This window comes from Crocodylus siamensis, chromosome 6, assembly GCF_052110815.1.
Source record: "Crocodylus siamensis isolate JL-2025a chromosome 6, ASM5211081v1, whole genome shotgun sequence".
Lineage (NCBI taxonomy): Eukaryota > Metazoa > Chordata > Crocodylia > Crocodylidae > Crocodylus > Crocodylus siamensis.
The window spans coordinates 31147373-31168754 of record NC_143400.1 but is presented as its reverse complement, the minus strand read 5'-3'; the positions used below and the strand labels follow the sequence as shown (position 1 = coordinate 31168754).

Genomic DNA, 21382 nt, shown 5'->3' with positions numbered 1-21382 from the left:
GCTTGTGAGGGTCGTCAGCACATTGACTCTCAGCATTTCCTCAATTCCCTTTGTCACTTACACCATGACAGCTGATGACATGAATGGTGTCTAGGCTTGCTAAAATGAACCTGGTACTTAACTAAGAGAACTGTGACCAGAAGCATGGCAGCTGCAACTAGCATTAGCCATGGCCACCTGCTCAAAACATCGGCCTCCTGCAGATGATATCCCTCCCTCCAAGTGCCACGTAGCTTGCTACATCACCTCCCTCTTGTGGGTAGGGCCTTTCCCAGAAAGGCACCCAGTGATCAATGACTAGAGAAGACTTGTCTGGAGGCAGCTATGCTAAGGTTCATGAAGGCCTCACTGCTTGTTTGCAGGTTTCCTGTTTTTGGCAGAGCTCCTAGTGCAGAAAAGCTTTAAAGCAGTGGTTTTCAACCTTTTTGGACTCAAGGAACCCCTCCTTCTGGAGCACCTGTAAATTGAGTAACACCCGGTTTCAAAAACTAATTTCTATATTACAAAGCTTACTTCCTTACACAGGAGCTGGGCAGTGAGGGTGAGGCATCATGCAGGCAGGGACAAGATGCCTTATCTGTGTATCTCCTCACACCTTGCAGCACTTTTCATATAATCTAGGGCACCCCGCTGAGAATCACTGATTTAAAGGAAAGGTGTGGGTGGGGAGAGGATTGATTCTTTTTATTTTTGGTGCCATTGGTTGGAAGGCAGATTGCTTCTGAGCCGATGGCAAGGGGCAGAACAGAGGTGGTATTTCTGGCCTTACAGGGGACAGAGGAAACCCATCCCTACAGAATAGCAACCCCACAGGCAATGGGACTTGGCATGGGCTGTGGGAAGGTTCACTTTGAAAAGGTAAGGAAGAGCCTGTTGGCAGCTGCCAATATTTTATGCATCTGGTTTGCAAAGGAGAGCTCTGCTTTGTAGCCACGATTCAACAGGGAGCATCTCCATCAACCCTGCATTACAAAAAGGCAGCTGTCTTTGCGAGCTGTCAGCTCGTGGCAGTGTCAGGCCCTTGGCTCAGAATGCCAGGTGAATGGCTCAGCTTCAACGGGCTAAACCAGGTAGTAGATTTTAAGTATACAGCCTGTGCACTTGCAATGGCAGTTTGGAGACTTACTTTCCCAGCTCCTTTTCCAAAATTCCAACCTAAAACTGTAATATATGCATTATATGGAAAACACGTAGGAGAGACCAAACAACAACTGTGCACCAAAATGAAGGCACACCAGATATCCAGCAAAGACAAAAATATCCAATTACTGATGGGGGCACACCTCTCACAAGACAACCGCTCTCTCTCCAATCTCTCAGTCTGGATCCTCAAAGGAAACTTACAAAACACTTCCCAGAGACGAGCCTATGAACTCCACTTCATCAACCTCCTGGATACTAAAAACCATGGACTAAATATAGACATTGGATTCACGACACATTATAACCTGTCTGACATCTGACTCCCCAGGTACCTCTCCACTATTTACCTGCTACATTCATTCCCCTCTCCCCCCCAGCCTGTCTCACCCACTGACTCTTCAATTTACATCTTTGCTGACTGCCTGTCTTGCATGCAGACCAGCCTCTGCCTTCTATACTATCCACCCCAGCCAGGAAGCACACACAGCAACTGCAGATGCTTCCCCAGCCTGATGAAGGGTTTTTAAACCTGAAAGCTTACTAAGAACAATTTTTACAACTATTTAGTTGGTCTAATGAAAGACATCAGATTTACCCAAAAAACCTTGTTTGCCTATGTGCTTAAACCAGCATGGCTACAGCCTGCACCTCTGCAGCTTAAAACTAGAATACAAATAAGCAGGAACACAATCCAGTACCTTGGACAGGTACTTGAAGCCTTTGTGGCAGTCTGAATACATGAAACACCACTTGCCTGTTCCAGGAACCAAAAATTAAATGCTGCTCATTATTTGCTAATGACCTTCTGCAGAGATGAGTTCATGGGAGCAGGAGTCATTTTGTAAATACATTTACTGTAAATGTGGATAAATGCTTGTAATAAGTAGGTATAGCTTCTGCTTGGAAAAGAGAGGAAGGTGACTTCAAGGAGAATGGGTGGCTGCACAGATATTTGCTAGGGTGGTAATAGCTGTCCAGGCTAGTAGAAGGATGAGAATCTCCTCATAATTTCTTTTTCATTTAAAAAAAATAACGTTGTATGGAGTTCAGATCTACCCTGGCTGTGGTCCAACACATGCCACGTAGTATCTTTCTTCTTACAGTTCCCTCCTACATGATTAATGGCTTAGCTCAAATGCCAGGTTAATTTGGTTTTTTTCTTCTTGACATTTTTTTTTCATATTCTGGGAACATCTTTAGTCCTTCCTTGGATATAAATTATATTTCAGTAATTGAAACATGATTTTCTGTTGTTGTTGTTACATTTCAGACAAGGAGAGAACACAAAACCCTTTTTGTCCTTGGTGTGAACCAGAATTTTCTCAGGTTTGGTTTTTCTCACAAGCTGTCAATCAAACCACCCAGCTGTATCTGTTTGTTCTCAGCCATCTCCAAATGCCAACATTTATCTTAAAACAGTGTAAAATCATCTGCAGAGCAGGGCCAAAGCTACTGAGCAGTAACCCGAGGAGCTGTTTATTTCCTTTTTTACTGCTCTACTTCAGGACCAAAATGCCATACATGTTGAAGTAAACTTGTATTTTGACTGCTCCCTTGTTCCAAAGGCAAAATACAGGGTCTCTGTTCAGCCCCTTGGCTCCTGCATTTAGATTTAGTCCATTGTAGCTTAGGTTGAGAATTCAGTCCCTTCTTTTTGGCTCCTTGTGTGTGATCTCAGTGCTTGAGTTTCCTGAACTCTTCTCCATTCTGGTTTATACCCAGTGTATAATCTTGGGGATTAGACCCCACACAGTTGCACATGTGCTGGTTTTGTGTGCCTTCATTTTCTGAGGAGCCCACTTTAAAACTTAGCACCTGTTTCTCACCCCCCTCCCCAGGGGTTGCAAGCTCTATCAGCTCCCATTGCTTATCTTTGGAGCTCCAGAGATGTTACTTCTCTGGAAAAAAAGCTTTTAATGTGAATATCTGGCCTAAGAAAAAGCTGAGAATGAGGCACAGGTTGTGCGGCAGGGGTTAAGGATTCTCCGTGGATGGTTGCTGGGTTTGGGAACTGAACTCCTGAAAACCTGATCCCAGCATATCAGGTTGGTACCCTCAAATGGAAGGCACTCCAAAATGCTTTGTGCTATTTGGGTCTTAACATAAGTCTTCAGCAGACCTTCTCCAGATCTGTCATTTCCCTTTGCAGTGCTGCCCTGTAAAACCTGAGGATTTGGAGGGGGCAGGGGCATTTGGCTTGGATCCCAGTCCAGTTCTCTGCGTGAAGCTGAGTAAAGGTTGTTGGGAAAACCCAGCCAAAATTTAGCAGCAATTAGCAAACTTAGATCTCATCCCAGTTTAATGTTCCAGTTGCAGCTTGATTACTTTGTTCCTGCAAAGTATGGCACTCACCAGAACTTCCTGTTGTTGTTTGTCAAGCAGTGATCACGGCTGTTTTGTGTTAGGCACTGGACACACATCACAAAATTCTGGCAAGGGTTTCTCTTATAGGATGTGAATGATAAACCCTAAGTTACGGGGCATGGGCCAGCTGTGGTATGGGTGCCTGCACCTCTGAGTTTAAGGTATTTGCATTAAAGCTATCAGGCAGATTCTGAGCTGGTGTATGTACATTGTCACATTTTCCTGGCCTGGACTGTGCGCTTCAGAGCTGTGCTCATTTTTGCCAGTTGGGGCTCTTATATTTTTTTCAATCTAATTCAACCACATGTCACCCTTGCTGTCTCCCGAAAGACCAGGGCTTGTTTTTTGCAGAGAGTGTCACCATGTTAAATATTTTTTTCAAGTGTACACATGGTATTTACATTTTAAGTGGCTTTTACAACAAATAGGTTCTGATGATGATTCATCCAAAGCCTACTTGTTCTCCAGTGAAAAAGTAAGTCTGCTGTGTATGGCAGGTCAGCCTTGTAAAACATTTTTACTTCTCCAAGCTCTCTCTCAAACAATGTCATGAAGTGAAATTTCTTGTTAGGGGCTTCTGAAAGGCAAGACCTTGTCTACATGCCCAGTATTGCTTGTTTTACTGCAAGTTTGTCTTAGATTGATTTAGTTAAATCAACGTGAGCCCTCTGTGGACTCTCCTCAGCCAGGCTTAAAACATCAAAAGGCATCATCAAATGGTGCCATTACTACGCTTCCAAATTCATTTAGTTGGCTGGCAAGCAAACTTTCCATGTGGAAAAGGCACTCTGTCATGATGGTGGCTGTGTTTAAGAGGCCAGGGTATGTGTGATCTCAGATTCATGAAGAGGAGCAGAGTAATAGTGTGCTCTAACCTCTGATTAGAGCCAATGGTTTGGGCAGAGTTACTCCCTAGTAACTGGAAATCCATGTGGAACTGTTTTTTTTCCTGAAACAAGAGGCTGTTTGGTGTGCTGTTTGACCATCTCTGCTCCAAGACTGCTGTCCATAAGGACCTGAGTTTGTAGCTAGCCTTTGGAGATGCAGAGTGCACTGGATTTTGCCTTACCTGACGAGAGCAGCCCTACTCTGCAGATGCTTGAGTTCCCTGGTGCTGTGCCAGCATGGGATCACAGGTGATATTCCCTCCCAAGCCTTCAGTGCTTTGGAGGTCCCCAGGAGTGTAAGGGGTGCCTCAGCCTGGTGCCTGCCCCCTGCACAGAGCACAAATTGCAGTGAGCAGTCTCGGAGTGGTTGTAGTGAGGTATATTCTGAGGGCACAGGTTAGGGGCTATTTGCCAAGAAAATGGGAAGTTGCCTGTGAGCCTTTCTTGTTTCCTTCACTAGCAAAAAGGTAGCTGTGCCCTATGTGACTCATCACATCAGGTTTTAAACCCCACCTAATGAGTCAGGCCATTCTGCACCTGTTTAGAAACCAGCTGTGGGAGTGCGTGCTCCTTCTGGCAATGACAGAGTAACATGCAGGTTGTTTGCAATGTAGGAACCACTTCCTTTCATTATTCATCAGCACGAACTCCTGCCAAATTAATTTGCTGTTTGCAGGCCCTTCATTAACTGCAAAACAAATCCTTTCTGCCTGGCATGCCTGCAAAACTGCCTGTGTAGGTGCTGCCGTTCTGGTTCAAGGGGGATGGATAATGCGCCCTTTCATAGCCACAGAGAAGACAATGTTGCATTACTTGTCCTGTGCTTTTTATGCATTAAACTTTCATGAGCTGCCAAAGCACGCCCCCCCCATAGGCTCTGTACTGACCACAGGCCCCAGCCTTTGAGAAGCAATGGGTCCAGAGTGGGTAGCTTGAGAAGCAGTGGATCCAAAGCTATGAATACTGGTCTATTAGAAATGCCCAACAATTTGGATTTATTGGAGCAGAGCATAGGGCTCTAGTAAGGGATCAGGACCCTGTTGTACTAGGTCACTATATAATTAAGAAACACTTAGCTTCCTGGCAGACATGAAAGTGAAGGTGCAATGGGATCTGATTTGGGATCCCCACAATCCTGCTGTGCCACACATGACTGTGGGATCCAGCATCAGGTCCCATCATGCCTTACTGCCAGTGCAGAGGGAGCCCAGGATCAGCTGATGGGGATCCCAGCCATGGGGACACACCCCTGGACACATGGTCAATTGATGGTGTGATAAGAAACAGCACAAAGTTATTACACTTTTTTTGTGTGATAACTTTGTTGCTGGTTCCTGTCACACCATTAATTGAATGCATGGCTGGGTAACTACTTATGATGTGATTAGCTGGTTAATCATGTCTTAAGTGTAACATGTACCAGAGGCCTTAGTTGCTTCATGTCTTAGTAGACCATCACACCTACAACATCACTCCAGCACTCAGTAACACTCCCCATTACAGCTCACCATTTAGGAGGTAAGTTAGATAATAGAGGTAAAAGGTGGACTGGCTTTCCTAAATCTGTGTGCTGTCTAGGCACTTTCAGCGGCTCTGTGCAGAGCTGCTACCCATGAGAAGGGCTGCTGTTGCAATTATTTATCCCTTCCAGGTGTGATTCCTGGAGTCCCCCTAATGTGCGTAGTATCAGCCCAAATATTCAGCATCACTCAGTTAAAAGCCATGTCTGTTCTGCTTCCTGCACCATGCTGTTTCATGCCTTTCACCCAGGGGTTTCTAAGACTTTTTTAATGTCGCTGCCTCCATTTCTGTAGATGACACAGAGAAGGGAAGCTATGTTCCCTGGTGGGGTGGCAGCCCTGGGCATGGAACCCAGTCTGCTTACCCACTGAAGATCTGGTTTGATGTGGGGCACCTGAAGCTCAGGGAAAGCTCATCATCTTTCTCTGCCTGAGGACTAAGGTCTACTAGAGGACCTCTGGTTGAGCTCATTTGGAATTAGGACACTCCACATCCTTTGGACATCATTCAGCATTTCCAAGAGTCCACATACACCATATGTAGTGTCTGCATTGATGGAGTTCTTGTCCTTTCTCATGGCAGACAGTTCCACAGTCCGAGTGCATTTTGCCCTTGAGAAGGAGTCCCTGGCAATCCTGATACACAGACAATAGATGGCTTCTACAGATCCAAAGTTCTTAAGGGCTAAATGAAGCTTGATATTGGGGAATGGCAACTGAATATTTTTAAACAAGCAAAAACCCGTGCTCACAATGATCATCATTTTCTGGAGGGCATCATTTTCTGACTCCGTGCGCTTTTTCACCAGGATGGTACAATTAGTTCATATGATTTTTGTACTCTATTAGTTCAGCAGATGAGACTTCAATGCCTTTCAATAAGCACGGTCCCATCGGTTTTCTCAGTGTTTAGGCAGATTTCATTTATCGCATTTTTTTTTGCATCATTTATTGCATATGTTTCCTAAAATGATGATGAATGAATTGGGGGTTGGGAGTTGGAGGGGTGTAGAATAGAAAAGGAAAGTTAAATGGCTTTATGCACTTGATTAAAAGTAGACTATTCTGTAAAGAGAAAGTCCATCTTGGCATGTAGATTTTGAAGGGAATAAGAGATGGAAACACAAGCTATCTTGGGCATAAGTAATTTTTCTGCATGCAGAGAATGTCTGTTGAGTCGTACAAGTTAGCACAGGGGTCAGCAATCTGTGGGTCTGATCCAGCTTGAAGCCATGGGGGTTCAGCAGCGGGTACTGTCCTCATGTCTGCGGCAGGAACTATCACCAACTGCAGGCAGTTTCCTCTGTGCCACCTTGGGGACAAGGGGCAGTGGCAGCCAGGTCCTAGCACCCACCCATCCTCCTGCCTCTAACCTGGTGTGGATCATTCTGGGCTGCTGCCAGAAAAGGCTGCCTGTTCAAGGTAACAGGTAGATGGCACATTACAAATCTTTGTGCCACTCTGATGCCCACACTGAGGTTAGGCATTTTTCACATTCATGTATTACAGCTGGGCTCCTGCAGTCCAAGATATTTTGTTCCTATAAACTTGCAGATGTTGCTTTCTTAGCTTCTCTTGTTGGCTGACCCTGGTCTCTTGTGGGGGAGTGGCAAAACTCCTATTGTTTTCAGGGATTTGGGCCCAGGCTTTGAGAAAAGTTGAATGTGTTTGGGTGTGGGGGGAAGGGAGAGACATGTTTGGGGCAGTGTGACTTAGGGATGACGAGGTGGAAGAGACCTGATTTCCACCCCAGGGCAAGTCACTTCACCTTTCTGTTACCTGTCTCTTGTTCTGTTCCTCTTGTCTAGGCAGCCTGGGACACAACAGGCCCCGAATGAGGCTGAGACTCATAAGTAGTATCATAAGACAACCTTCATCATTGCCTTACTTACTTAACTACAACATTCCTCCATACCCCTCATGTCTATTGTACTGAGTTGGGTTGTACCATTCTACATGATTTCCTTAGGCTGTACCTGTTTGTGCACTGTCTGTCCAGGTCGGGATATTCTTAAATAAATTCCAGATGTTCTGAGGCACTCTGCTCTCCAGGGAACTTCAGGATTCAACTCTTCCTGCTCTTCCCCTGCCCCTAGCCTCCAACATTGTGCTGTAATGAGAGCTGCTGGTTCTGAGTGCTTTTGCATATGAAGCCTCACCTGCTCTGGATGCTCCCTCCTCCCTGATTCCTTGTGCTGTGTGATGCAAGCCAGTAGCAGTCAGGGTGGCTCAACTTTTGTGCAGCTAACCCCTGCTTGACACCCAGGCCACCCACGGAGAAGCACATTTGTGTGACTGTAAAGAGTCATTGTGTGACTCTATCCCCCCTTGATCCAAATGCAAGCCTTGTTCTTCTAGCCTGCAGAATTCCTCGCTGTAGTCAATGAGAGTTTGCAGGGCAGCTGTGACTTGGAGGCTCCTAGCAGGTGTTTTGGCCTGAAGAGAGTAGATCCAACACTGTTTATTGATAGCTCACCACCATCCTTGGAACCCACATAAAATGTCTTCAAGCTAAATTATAGGTTGAGCCCAAACCAAATCTTAACACAAGGTGTAGTAGGGGAGGCAGCTCTGTATCAGCTACAATCTGCTGTCTTGAAAGGGCTTATAAAGCATAGATGAGCTGACACATTTGTCCAACCTCAGGCAGAGAGGCATCTTATGCACCTCCTGTACCTGGGGTATTTCCCTCCCCTGGCAGACTCTGTACAGGGGACTGGTGTCATAATGGGAATGAAAACCTCTCCACACTCCTTCCAGAGTGCATTCATCTTTGTGTCTAAATATGCTGCCTGGGGCTGAGCAGATGACAAATGAGCTGTCACTCCAAGTCCCTTTGGTTCTCAGTCATCTTTTAAGAAGGAGCAACGATAAGTGAAATTTGGGCCTCTGCACTCCCAAGGATTGGTCCAGGATGGGGTTAGGAACCGAAGTCTCAGCCCTCTATGACTTAGGAAACCCTGAGCTCTGAATGGCTCCTGCACTCAGAGAATGGGATTCAGGTTGCCAGCTGCAGAAGGAATAATTCATGAGCGAGATCCTGAAAAGAAAATGAAACAGGCAGGTAAATATATTTTTCTGTGTCTGAGGAGGTGGGAAGGGAACAGTTCACATGAGAGGCAAGGAGGCATGGGAAGGGGTCCCACAAGGTAGAGACAGGTTGGCAGAGGAAAGAGGGTCACGTTGCAACTTGGCATGGTGAGTCTGGATCTTAATGGGGTCCAAAGACATCCCTTCTCATCTGTCCTGGGCATTATACACCCAGCTGCTCTCAAAGGAAGGTAAAAGGAGCCCCCACTGCAGGCAGCTGTGGGATGATCTGCTTGGAAAAACCTTCTTTATTTGTCCCTGCCAACCTTTCAGGGTGAGGTCAAATATGTTTCATAGAGACTTTGGCATCCGGGTTGTAGCTTGATTGAGGCATAAGGAATCAGAACTTGTAGTAGAGATGGTATCTTTTATTAGACCAGCTAGATTTTCACAAAAAATAAAGATTTTTTTTTTTTGTGCAAATAAATATATATATTTTCAAAATCTAGCTGGTTCAATAAAAGATATCACCTCTGCCACAAGTTCTGATTCCTCATAGATGCTTTGGGACGCTCCAGGAAATTTGATGGAACCAGCATCAACTAGAATCACATTTCTCAGGGAAAAGCTGTCTGTTTTGTCCAGATAAGTGCATGAATGCCCTTGTCAGCTTCCAGTGCAGTTTGTACTTGCTTGAGGTCTCTGCAGATAGCTCTTGCCCTTTCCCTTGGACAGCTCTTGTAGCATCCCTCCTGTTCTACTTGCCTCTCAGGCCTTTGTGGAATTAAAGGTCTGCTTCTCTCTTACCTCTGAGTAGCACAGGAAAGGGGGTTAACAGGTTGCATTGAGTTAAGTGGACAGAGCAGGTCTTTGGAAGGTTAGGTCTTTATAAGAGAGTTGACAGCAAAACTCATGAACCCCATAATAAGCATTTCAGTAGCACTCCAGGGTGAGTCAGTTGATGGAGCAATAAGTCATCAACAAATGCATTATTTAGTACTTTGCAAATATCTGCTTACAAAAGGAATTCTCTAAGACCACACATTGCTGTTGGGGGCTGGATCCAGGTCAATTTACTGTACCCCTAAGGCTTCGCCATTATATAGAATGCTCCAGATTCATTTGGAGAATTGAGTTCCTCTGCCTTAGTCACAGTGCGAGTCAGCTCCAGGGGCTCTGATTTTTATTCCATTGCCCTTTTGCTTTTTGCAGTCATTCACAGCAAAGCAATGAGAATATAAAATGCTGCCCTGAAAGCCCTGGGGTCCCCATCCCTTCCCTCTCAGCTCCCCTTGGTCCAAGCAGGGTGCAGCACTTTGTCTTTCTGTGACTTCTGGCATGCTTCCTGGGTAGCTCTCTGCTACTGCCCCCAGGAAGGGGCCACCCACACCAGCTGCCAAACTCTAGGGTCAGTGCTAAGCTCTGTTTCCCAAATAATTTAAGCACAGCCCTTCCCACAGTACCACCTTCATGGGTACTCTGGGTTCACAGTTTAACTCTGTAGGGTCACGTGATAGGCGATGCATGGAGCATACACATGAGGTTCTACAACATATTGCTCTTTACTTAAAGGATACGCAGCTCCAGGTGCAAATAACGAGCACACCTGTATGCGTTTCTCTGCCTCTGTTTGCCTCCTGGGACATGCTTTAGCTAAGGGCCTGTCGCAGAGCACTTAGGTGCCCTGCGCCTGAAAGTGGAAATGGCTCAGGAGAGACCCCTAGTAGCGAGAAGGGGGAGGCTTAGCTGCCAGTCACCGGGGCAGTACAGGTGCTGGTTGCCAGGACAACCAGTGAAAACCAGCTGACAGGAAGGGGCAGGGCCTGGCCTTTCTTAAGCCCAGGCACGAGGCCAGGAGGGCAGTTCCCCTCTGGCGGCCAAGGAAGGGGGAGCTCAGCCAGTGTAGAGAGAAAGGAGAAGCCTGACTGCATGAGCATCCCCTGGTTGCTGCCGTGGGCTGGAGTGTCTCCCGGTAGGGATGGAATGTTGCTCTGACAGGGCAGTTTAGCTTTATGTTATAGCCCAGGGGCTTGTGTTACTATTTGTTGTTGTTGTTACACTGGAGGCCTGGGTAAGGCTATTAGGGGATGGAGGAGGCCTCAAAGGGGCTCCACGGTAGTGTGGGGGCCCTGGTAACAGAGAGGGCACTGCATTTTGGGGTGCATTGACCCCGGCCCCAGTGCGGGCGGCTGCAAGAGGGTCCTGTCATGGAGTGGGGCCTGCGAGCGGCCGTGACCTCGCTAGCACCCCCTGCCGTGTCAATTACGGTGATCCAGCACCCTCATCTCGCCCGCCACGTCTTTGTTCTTATGAAGTTCAGTAAGGGAGGCTGCCTACTTTCACCTTGACACTGCACTGGCACTACCTCTGTTCCAAGTGGGTGCTCCAACACCCCCAGCCTTATGGGCAATGCGTGCCTCCTACCTCCCCTTTAGCACGCCCTAAGCCTCGCAGCTGTTCCTGGACGTTGTTCTGCCCTTGCCCTCCGGTGCCCTCTCCGGCACCCCTTGGGCTCGTCCTGCCCTGGTGCCCCTCTCTGGCACCCCTGGGCCTGTCACCCACCTGGCGCCCCTGGGGCTCGTCACGCCCCGGCGCCTGTCTCCAATCTTCTTGGGCCTACCACGCCACTGGCACCCCTCTACCGGCACCCCTGGGCTGGTCACACACTTAGCGCCCCCTTACTAGCACCTCTGGGCAGGTTGAACAACCTGCACTCTATTACCGGCGCCTCTGGGCCTGTGCTGCAACCTGCACCCCGCTACCGGTGCCTCTGTGCTTGCCGTGCCCAGGCCTCACCCCACTGGGCCTGTCTTGCGGTTTTCCCCCGCTCCTCACCCTCTCTGGAGCCTCTCGCCCCCTCTAGGGCCTTTTGCCGCGCTTCCCGCCCCCTCTAGGGCCTTTTGCCATGCTTCCTGCACTTCACGCCCCCCTTGGGCCTGAGCGCCCTTTTGCAGCTGGGGCTACAACCCCCACACACCCAGCGCCTCTCCAGCACTTGTCACGCTGTGGCCACTGTGGCACTGCTCACTGTGCCCCCGCTGGGCACCGGGAGCCCCCAAGCTACTGGGGAGCCCCCGTGAGGCCTCCTCGCACCCCTACAGCCTCACCCGGTCCTCCGGTGTAACGATAACAAAAACATGAGCCAAGCGGCTGCAACATAAACAAGAAACCTACCGGCTCATAAGACAATCATAAGCCCCTGAGCTCATAAACCCAGCTCCGCTCTATGCTGGCTCTGTCTTACCTCCGTCAGAGTTCTCTTTACCCCTGCATCATTGCAGTCGGTCAGAGTGGTCAGGCTGCAACCATTGACTCGGGCTCCTCAGCTTGCCCACAGAGCTCTTGCTCCTGCGGCTGCCAGAGGGGAACTGCTCTCGGGCTCTGGCCTGGGCTGTTTATAAAGGGCCCGGCCCTGCCCCCTTCCGGTCACCTGACCTGCTGGTTGCCACAGCAACCAGCAGCTGCGCTGCCCTGCTGATTGACAGCTCTCCTTCTATCCTCTAAGGCACAGGACACCTCAGTGCCCCTGTGACAGGGCCCCAGTGCAGGCAGCTGCGAGAGGGGCCCCAGTGCAGGTGCCAGTGAGGGCATGGAAGGGAATTGACCAAACAACATCAGGTACATCTGCGAAGCTTGGGGCATGGTACAGGGGTGGTTGGAGCCACGCATAACCCATAAGGCTGGGGTGCACCGAGTCACCCAAAAGAGAACTAAGACTGGGATACATCAGGGCACCATGTCAGAGAGGACTAAGGGCAGCCTCCCTTAAACTGTTAACATCAAAGACGTGGCAGGTGAGATTGTGAGTGTGTTTTTAATATCCCCTTGGCATGGTAGGGGGCACTAGCCACCCCTAGGCCCCTGCCCTGTCACAGGGCCCCAGGGGTAGCCATGATTCTTCTTCTGCCTGAGAGTCTCTGCCCCATACTAAAGCAGTACAGCTTTGCACATGGTCTTCCCTTCACAGTGATGATTCCTCCTGGAATTGCTCGCACAAAGCCATTGTGTGACGGGAGCACATGGGAGACTTTTGCATAATAAGATAACCTGTAACAATGAGGCTTAGTTAGCACATGTGTGTATCAGAGACTGGCATCTCAGCAGAGAGGCTAATCGGCTTTGGCTTTGCAACCCCCCTCTAATTAAAGATTGTAAATTACAATGAGCGAGAGATGATTACAAGGAGGTTTAGTTGTTTTGATGCAGTAAGGATATTCTGTTGCTAATGACATATCTGCCATCTTTGTTTATAAGCATGGGGCTGTTTTTCTCCATCTGTTGTGTCCTGAATGAAACACCCACTTAAACATTCGGGACTTTACTGTCCCATCTGGTTCTGTTGTATGCCTTCATTTCCAAAGTTAAACATTGCTGTCCAAGCATAGATGTGACCCCTCTAGCAAGAGGAGGTTTTTATGTAGATCAGGATGGGGTAAATTGCTACAAGCACGTACAGAAAGTGCACATTTCCAAAAGCCCAACCTGAATCAGGTGGTGGTGGAAGCTTGTGCCTCTGCCTTCTCCAACACAGCTGAATCCCTGTATATGCTATTGGCCATCACATTATTAGACTTGTTATTTTGGGGCAGTTATGTCTGGTATAAAGGAACAAATTGAATCTTGACATAAACAGATGTCCCACAGCAGTCACATGCCTAAAGCTAGGATTGAGCTTAAATTCTTTGCCAAGTGTGGTCCTCTCTGTCTAAGCTGGTTAGCACTGCATCAATAAAAATCACTGTGTTGTTATGGGTTATCACCAGACAGCAGGGTCCGACTCAGCCCTCCAGCCAGAAGAAAGGTGCTAGTAAGTACTCTCCAAGGGCTGCTCTGCAAGGTGGGATATTGTATTTAGTGAAACATTGGTCCATTGTAATATGGTGGTTCCCTGGGACCTTTCACACCAACTTTCTACAGGCTCCAGTGAGCCATGACATTTGTCCTTCTCCGCTTGCTTACACCACGGGGACTGCAGGCCCTCCAGAGGTAATTCTTATCCGTTGCACATTGAGGTTTCAAGTTTCTGTGATTGCACCGTCCTCCAATGGAAAACCCCTCCTCCTCCCCCATCCTTTCCATATGCTCACCCCAATTCTACATTTGGGTTGTGCTGGCCGCCCCCTGGACCGATTATCAGCTATGATTACCACAGATGCAGCAGGCAGTACACAACACAGGCATGACAAAATAAACATTTATTGTGAAAATTTGTTCTGATGTAACAGGAAACCAAATCACCAATTGTAGGTTTTGTTCTCTTATACAGAGCTACTACAGGGGCCATTTCATATAATGCTGTTATAATTAACTGGACCATGAATGAAACATCACAAGCTATTTGTACATCACACAGTGATTTTTTTTTTTTTTTTTTATTTCCCTAAGTGTATCGTATTATACAGAATTAGAATCGCTTTGTCTGGGATGAAGAGCGTATGGGTAGGGAAAGCTAACTGTGATTTATCTGATCTTTCTCCAGCTGTTGCTGAGATTTTATTGTCCTCTTCCCCAGGGTATGGTGAGCTGTAACCAAGGGGTTTTAAGCTGCTACACGACTGACTCAGCCCTCTGTGCGCATGGCATTTTGGACGGTTAAAATATTGGGCTGTGGACAAGGGGACTGACAAGGTGATAAACCTCTATGAGCCCTGGGATCTGACGCACTTTGTGCTGGGTATATATGTGAGTATTAAGGGGAATGACAAGTATCAGATAAAAACACTTGAGTCTGGAAGCCTCTTCTTGTGGATCAGAAAAAGAATTGCAACTCTCAGAATATAGTCATGAAGCCAACCATAGTTTGTGAATCCTGAAGGATTCTCCCACAGAGAAGAAGCAATCCCACTTTCCCAGCCAAGGGCATCTGGGGTAGCTTGTCAAGAGCTGCTGGGCTTTTTTTCTACATTACTTAAACATCATAAACTGCAGACGCTCATCTTTCCTAGAGGAATGTAGTAAATAGAGACTGCTTCATAGGGGCTGGTCTTTCCCTTCTCGAGCTAAGCAGCTTCTCTTGGGAACACTGGTGAGATTCTCATACAGACCTGGGAGCAATTACTAAAGATGTGGGAAGCTGGACGTTGTAGGTGGAGTCCCTGCTTAGCAGCTACAGTGAACTGTCCTTCCTTGGATGGGTTGCAAGTAAGGGCAGTTTCTCCTGTTTGAAAAAATGTCTTCTTTCCTGGGAAATAGGAAGGAGTGTGCCCTGTTCCTTCCTGCTCTATTTCTATTATTGATTTGTGGATGCTTGGGCAGGCTTACACACAGTAAACTTGGTATTTTTCTTCTCCTGAGCTATGAGGAAGAAGAGGTTAAAAGCTCCAATTTCATGCAGACCAATAGAACCTCAGCTTTCTATACCTTGGTTTCGCTGGCTTTTGTGTAAGGAGTAGGACCCGGGATTTGATGGATCTCTGAAATCACCAGATTTACAGAATTAAAACTAGCTGGTGCGTAGCGGTTTGGCTCAGCTCTGCAGATGCAGGATCTGATGCTCTGAGACAAAGCCTTGGCATTGTGAAGACAGTGTCTTTGCTGCCCCTAGATAGTGTGCTTCCAGTGTCTGCTCATGGAGAAATAACAGAGACTGGTGAAGTAATGCACCCCGTCTGAGCCTAGCGGCATCATCTGCATCAGGGCATCGGCAAGGACAGACCAGGGTCAAGGGGCAGGTTCTACCTATTTGCAGCAACATATCTGAATACCAGCCTCCTAGGGGAAAGCTGGTCCCCGGAAGAGATGGGACACATTCTACCAGTCCCCACGAGTGAGATTGTTTTAGCTTCAGCTTTGGCACATTTAGATATGGAGATCTGGCTTGGCTCAAAAGGAGCTTCTTGTGAGGAGGAAGAGAGAGAAAGACCCACCAGTGTCTTGGGGTCATTAGCAGCAGAGTTTTGCATTGGTGCTGTGTCTACTTGAACCTTAAGTTTGTGTGGAAGCAGAAAAAAATTCTACATTGATTCTGGCACTTCAGTGAATGCAGCAGTAAATATACTGCTATGGATTGTACTTGGGCATCTCTTCCCAGCCAGGAGAGCGCTGGCAGCTCCCGGTAATATCAGTGGGAGTCATGCCTGTGTTATAATGGAGACAGACCTCTGCTGTGATTATCTCAGAACATTAGTATTCTGCATTGTAAAAAGTCAGGAAAGATGAAAAGAAATCATCATGTTCTGCAATTGGATTTCTGGTCAGAGAACTGAAAATAAACCTGAGAACAGGCCTAATGAAATTCATAGAGCCCAAGGTCTCTGTTATAGCTCACTCATTTGACAGGAACGATGTAATATCATTTTGACTGGACTTACAATTTGGTTGTGGGGTTTTTATTCCCCTCCCCCCACCCATCATGTTTCTTTCCTGAGCTTTTTAATCAGCATTGAGGACTTGCAGACCGAGATCGTGACTGCACAGCACAGCAAGTCACCAAAACTAGGTTACTTATTTGAGACTCCTGTACCCATCTGACACATGGGCCTGCACCAACAGTCCCTTTCCAAACTTGGTCCAGACCCACATATCCTGAAAACAGTCTGTCTCTGCAACAGGTGGAAACCACCCACCTCATTCCAGTGACCTGGCTCTTCAGGGAAGTGGGATCTGGCACCATCTCTAGTGTGCAGCCCTGAACAGCTTGCACAGAACAGCTTGTGTTTCTTAACCTTGGCTTCATCTAAGAGGAAGGAGCACATATTTTTAATGCCTTTTTCCTTGGAAGTGTTCCCTTAATTGGGCCACATTCCCAGTCAGCTGGGCCACATCAAGGGAGTTGCTGCAAAGGCTCCACTGAAGTCATTATCATTATACCTATTTAAATTCATTGGGAATCTGGCTCACTTGTGTAAAAAGGCAGAACCATGTTTAGGGCTAACCAGCTGGCACCTGCATGATAGATAGTGCTTTAGGATGTAGACTCTGCAAGTATCATGCTATCGACATGAATATTATTAAAAACAGCTTTTCCTCCCCCAACTTTCTAAACAATTCAGGACACTTTGTAAGCACTGAGAGCATACAGATGCCAGTGACTGTGTGCCCCGGAGCTTGAATTTCACAACCGAAAGTGGTAACGTTTCCTATTACTACCTCGCTGCAAGCTATTACTTGAAGTAAAAACACTTAGGTATGAAGAGCATCAGCTGGAAGTTTGGACAGTATGTGCAAGAAATACTTCATGTGACAAGCTCTGGCAACCTCATTGCTGTTCCCCATACATGTCTTTGGGATTCTCCCACATTCCAAGTCAAAGGTTGCTTAGAAAGTTACTATAAGTCAGCCTCTGGTCTTGTTCTCACCAGTATGACACGACGGGGCTGCACGTGCAAGTCAGTCTTGGGCTAAGAGCTGGCATCAAGATTCAGTTGTGCTTTGTGGCACCCTCTTAACGTATTGGCAGTACAGCTCCAGTATGCTTAGCCGAAGGGTTGTTAGACAACCTCCCCCACAATTAAAAGAATTTGTTACAATTTATTCCATGGTTAGAGCAAGCACCCAGCACAGTGCATTCATTAAGTCATTTCAGTTTACCAGGCGTATGCTGCCTAGAGTGCTGTGTGGCAGTTCAGTGGTGTGGTGGGAGGACTGTGCTGTCAAGTGGGGCTCAAGTCTGCATGTCTTCTTCACCTACATCCATGACCTTTCCAATTCCCCATGTCAAAGAGGTCAGTGGACAGTGGCTTGAAGGATGTAGTGGCAGCAAGGGAACAGGATAAAGAAGAAGAGAGATCTTCTTGAGAATGGGAGGAGAAGTGGGCCATTTATGGGCGGTTATAATGGTAGCATGTGTTGTGTGAAGGGTAGCATGCTGTAACCCTACGAAGTCACGGCTATAAAGAATGACACAGCCCTGGCCCTATATAGGGTCCAGAAGACTGCTTCTGAGTGATGGAGTTGGGCAGAGCATAGACTAAAAGGGTACAAGGAGGCTCTTGCCAGCTGCACCTAGCAGCAATAATGCTCTGACTAGAGAAATCTATGGGTTTGGTAAACTTCTCTGGGCATTCCTATTACATAGGAGTATTTCTGTCTAGAAAAATTATTCAGGTTGGGGATTGATATAACACCTATATCCTTTGGCAGCCACTTCACAAGTGGAATAGTAAAGAACCTGACCAACTGACGGCTGATTTAACACCTTAAATTTCAGTGGGTGAACAGGGGTACACACAGAGCTCCCCTATTCCGTATGTGAAATCACTGTACACCTGTGTATAGCATTTCAGTTTCTTATAGTGACTAGCCTTTAAAAGCTGCAAATAATAGTATTGCTGCTTCATGCACCCAAGGTTTATAATATGTCTAATGCAAACTTGATAATCAACATGAGATCTTGAGAATAATGTAGCATCTGAGCTGAGGTTTTGTCCCGTGGAAAACTCTGACATCCTGAAATGTGTTTTCCCTCCAACTGGAATGGAAAATTAAATTTTCATGTAAGAGAAATTTAAAAACCTAACCTGAAATGCAACCATTTCACTGCAATACCGGAAATGATCTCAATAAAGGTGAAACTGTATAATATAAATATACAAAAATATGAAATATAGATCTATAATAAATGTAATAGTATAAACACCAAAAAAGGATAGAGCCAAAAAGAAGAATTTTTACCGGATTGAAACAAAACAAGGAAGTTAAAATGATTTGTTTAGACACTTGGCTGTCAGAAGTGTCATAGAAACTGATGCATACTCACAAAACATCTAGATTTTTTTGACAAAACTGCAGTTTCCGGTAGAAACGGTTCTGTCTACAACTGCTAAGTAATTTTAGCTAGTATGTGATAACCTTGTGAAACAATGCATCTGTGTATTTTTGACTCCCCCTTCTCTTGAAACTCTTCAAATCACACTCACGATATATCACTGCCTTGAGGAAAATCCTTTAGGAAAAGGCCAAAAAACCCTGCATGTTTGTTGGACGCAGTTACTGTCTGCACTGAGAAAAATAGGAGGAATGTTAGTCGCCAGGCTTCTGTTCAATTGGCAAACCATGTTTTGTGACAGTGGTTGCTCCCTCTTGTTGCATTCTCGTATCCATTTTTAATTAAACATATTGGGCCCTGGAACATATACCCCAGAAATTTTGCATTGTGCATGGGGAGCCTAGCAGATGGAGGATGCAATCAAAAGTTGAACTGAAGTTGTCAAATCTAGGAACAGAAGAGGCTAAACAGGCTAAGTGCAGGGTAGTATCCTACGGGAGTCCTGACTTTTTTTAGTACAGGATCTGTTCTAGATTATACTAAGCAAAATCCAGAACAGGGCAAGGAGCAGGAAAGAGTGACCATAATGCATGGCCTTATTAATTAAGAAGATTTTTTTCCAACTATTTAAGTTGGCCTAATACAAGATATTGGATTTACCCAAAGAACCTTGTCTTCAGTAAGGCATGGTCGCATTTAACTTCAAGAACTCATTCAGTTTGCTGAAGGAACAGGAATCCTTTGGGCATGAGATAGCACATGCAGGAGAAGAACCTTGCTGCAACATCTGCTTGGTAAGCAAGGAGATGGATGCTAACTTTGCATTTACTCTTGAATTACAGCCTGCCTGACTGTGCCCTCTTGATATCGTTCCTCCGTCTTATTCCTGAGCTTCCAGCACAGAGCATGGGAGTAGGTAGGTTCATCAACAAAGATGGGAAGAGGCTGGGGAAATGCCAACACTGCATTTCACATGCAAGGGCACAGCAGGACCAGGAACGACGATTCTAGAACAACTTTCTAAGAGGTTTGGCCTTCCTTTTCCCTGCCCTTCTGTCATGCTGAACCATAAATGAGAAGTCATATTCACTCAGTGTCATTAGTGAAGCATCAAGTACAGCAAACACCTTCACAATACCACAAAGAGGGCAGAGGGGTTGTCACATTTTGTCAGACAGAAGGGATGAGCAGCAGCAACTGTCACGACAAAGCTGCAGCATCTTGGGCAGGAAGAGGCAGATGTGAGGGCACCTGGATACACATTGAATGGAGGCCAGGGTAGGAGGCTGGGTGTTGTGGCTGTGGCTGGGGTAGGTGGCAGCTTTAGGAAAGGGTGTTGGAATAGAAGCTCAGGCTCTCGGAGACTGTCTTAGAGTCACTGCGGGAGGAGCTGTTGGACGTCATGTCTGCAGAGAGGCGCTTCCCTTTGTTGCTGTCTTCGAGTTCCTCCTCAGTGTTGCCAATGACCGAGGACACGGTGATCTCCATGCGGCTGACTTTGTACATGCTGCTCTGCGTCTGGAGGTACTTGGCAGACTTCATTTCCAGCCCCTCGTATTCACTGCTACTGATGAAAGGGCACCACCGGAAAGCATGCTTGAAGCCGACGCGGAACCTGGGTGGGGTACAGCAGAATCAGTGCAGGGGGAAGGACACCAATGTGGGAACAAAGATGACGCTTCAGGCTGACCTGCCACACCACTGTGGTCATGTGTTCCAGCTGCTAGACTGTGAAGCAGAACTCTGCTCCCAGCCCTGCTACCAACTTGCTGCATGACTTCAGTCAAGTCACTTCTCCCCCTGCCTATCAGCTCCCTCTTCCATAAAATGAGAATGGCAAGGCGTCCTTTCTTCTGAATAGTACTTGAAATCTATAGCTGGCAAGAGCTGGGTTGGAGCAGAGTTCCTAGTTTCATGCACACTCTGCAGAAAAACCCAGATGCATTCTGTAGTGTTCTCAACCGCTACCCTTGAGCTGTTGCTTCCACCCTAAGCTGCACCTGCTGTAACTAACTTGCCTTTCCAGTTCTTCCCAGCCACATCCCAGCCAGCCATCACCTCTGTGTTGTGCTCTGAAACACAGTTGCTGGGGAGCAATGGTCAAAACTCACCTGTCATTAAGGCAGCAGTAGATAATGGGGTTGTACATGGTCGAGCTCATGGCCAGCCACATAATTGCTAAGTAGACCTGCTGTATAAATGGTTGCATGTACCAGTGGGGGTTAAAATGCTGCAGGAGGAAGTAGACATGGTAGGGGAGCCAACAGATCGCAAAGGTGCACACCACAATGATCATCATCTTCACCACCTGTGGAAGGATGAAACGCTGTTAAATCAGCCTCCAAATTCCCTGTGAGCTTGGGGGGAAAATATATGTACTGGAAAAGAAATCTGTGTGGGTGAATACAGGAGAAGGTAGGGCAGTGGCAACATGTAGCGGGTACACATGCATCCCTTGAGAGTGCTGGTGCACCCCCTGACCAGCTGAGCTCACTGCTTAGGTGATGGGCAGGGGGGTAGGCAGGAGCGTCAGTGCCCCCCCTGCAAGCACAGCTGATCACTGCAGCTGCTCCCAGAGGTGGCTGCAGCAATCAGCCGTCACAGGATCGGCTGCAGGGGTCCCCCCAGGCAGCAAGATCAGCCATGGGGGGACCCCTTCCCCTTGTCAGCAGCATTGGCCATGGGGGGACTCCCCCGGTCAGCAGGACTGGTCGCAGGGGGGGCACATGCCC

General features: G+C 47.2%; 1 protein-coding gene across 1 annotated transcript in view; it reads right to left on the bottom strand.

The window, feature by feature from the left end:
* Positions 1–14122: 14122 nt before the first annotated feature.
* Positions 14123–21382, bottom strand: part of LOC149862153 (substance-P receptor-like) — a 75927-nt gene continuing 68667 nt past the window's right edge. The window contains exons 4-5 of the mRNA XM_090052965.1: positions 20762–20958; positions 14123–20265 (exon numbers count right to left, since the gene is read on the bottom strand). Of these exons, the coding sequence (XP_089909091.1) occupies positions 19974–20265; positions 20762–20958 (489 nt within the window). The 3' untranslated portion in view covers positions 14123–19973. The remainder of the gene's footprint in view (positions 20266–20761; positions 20959–21382) is intronic.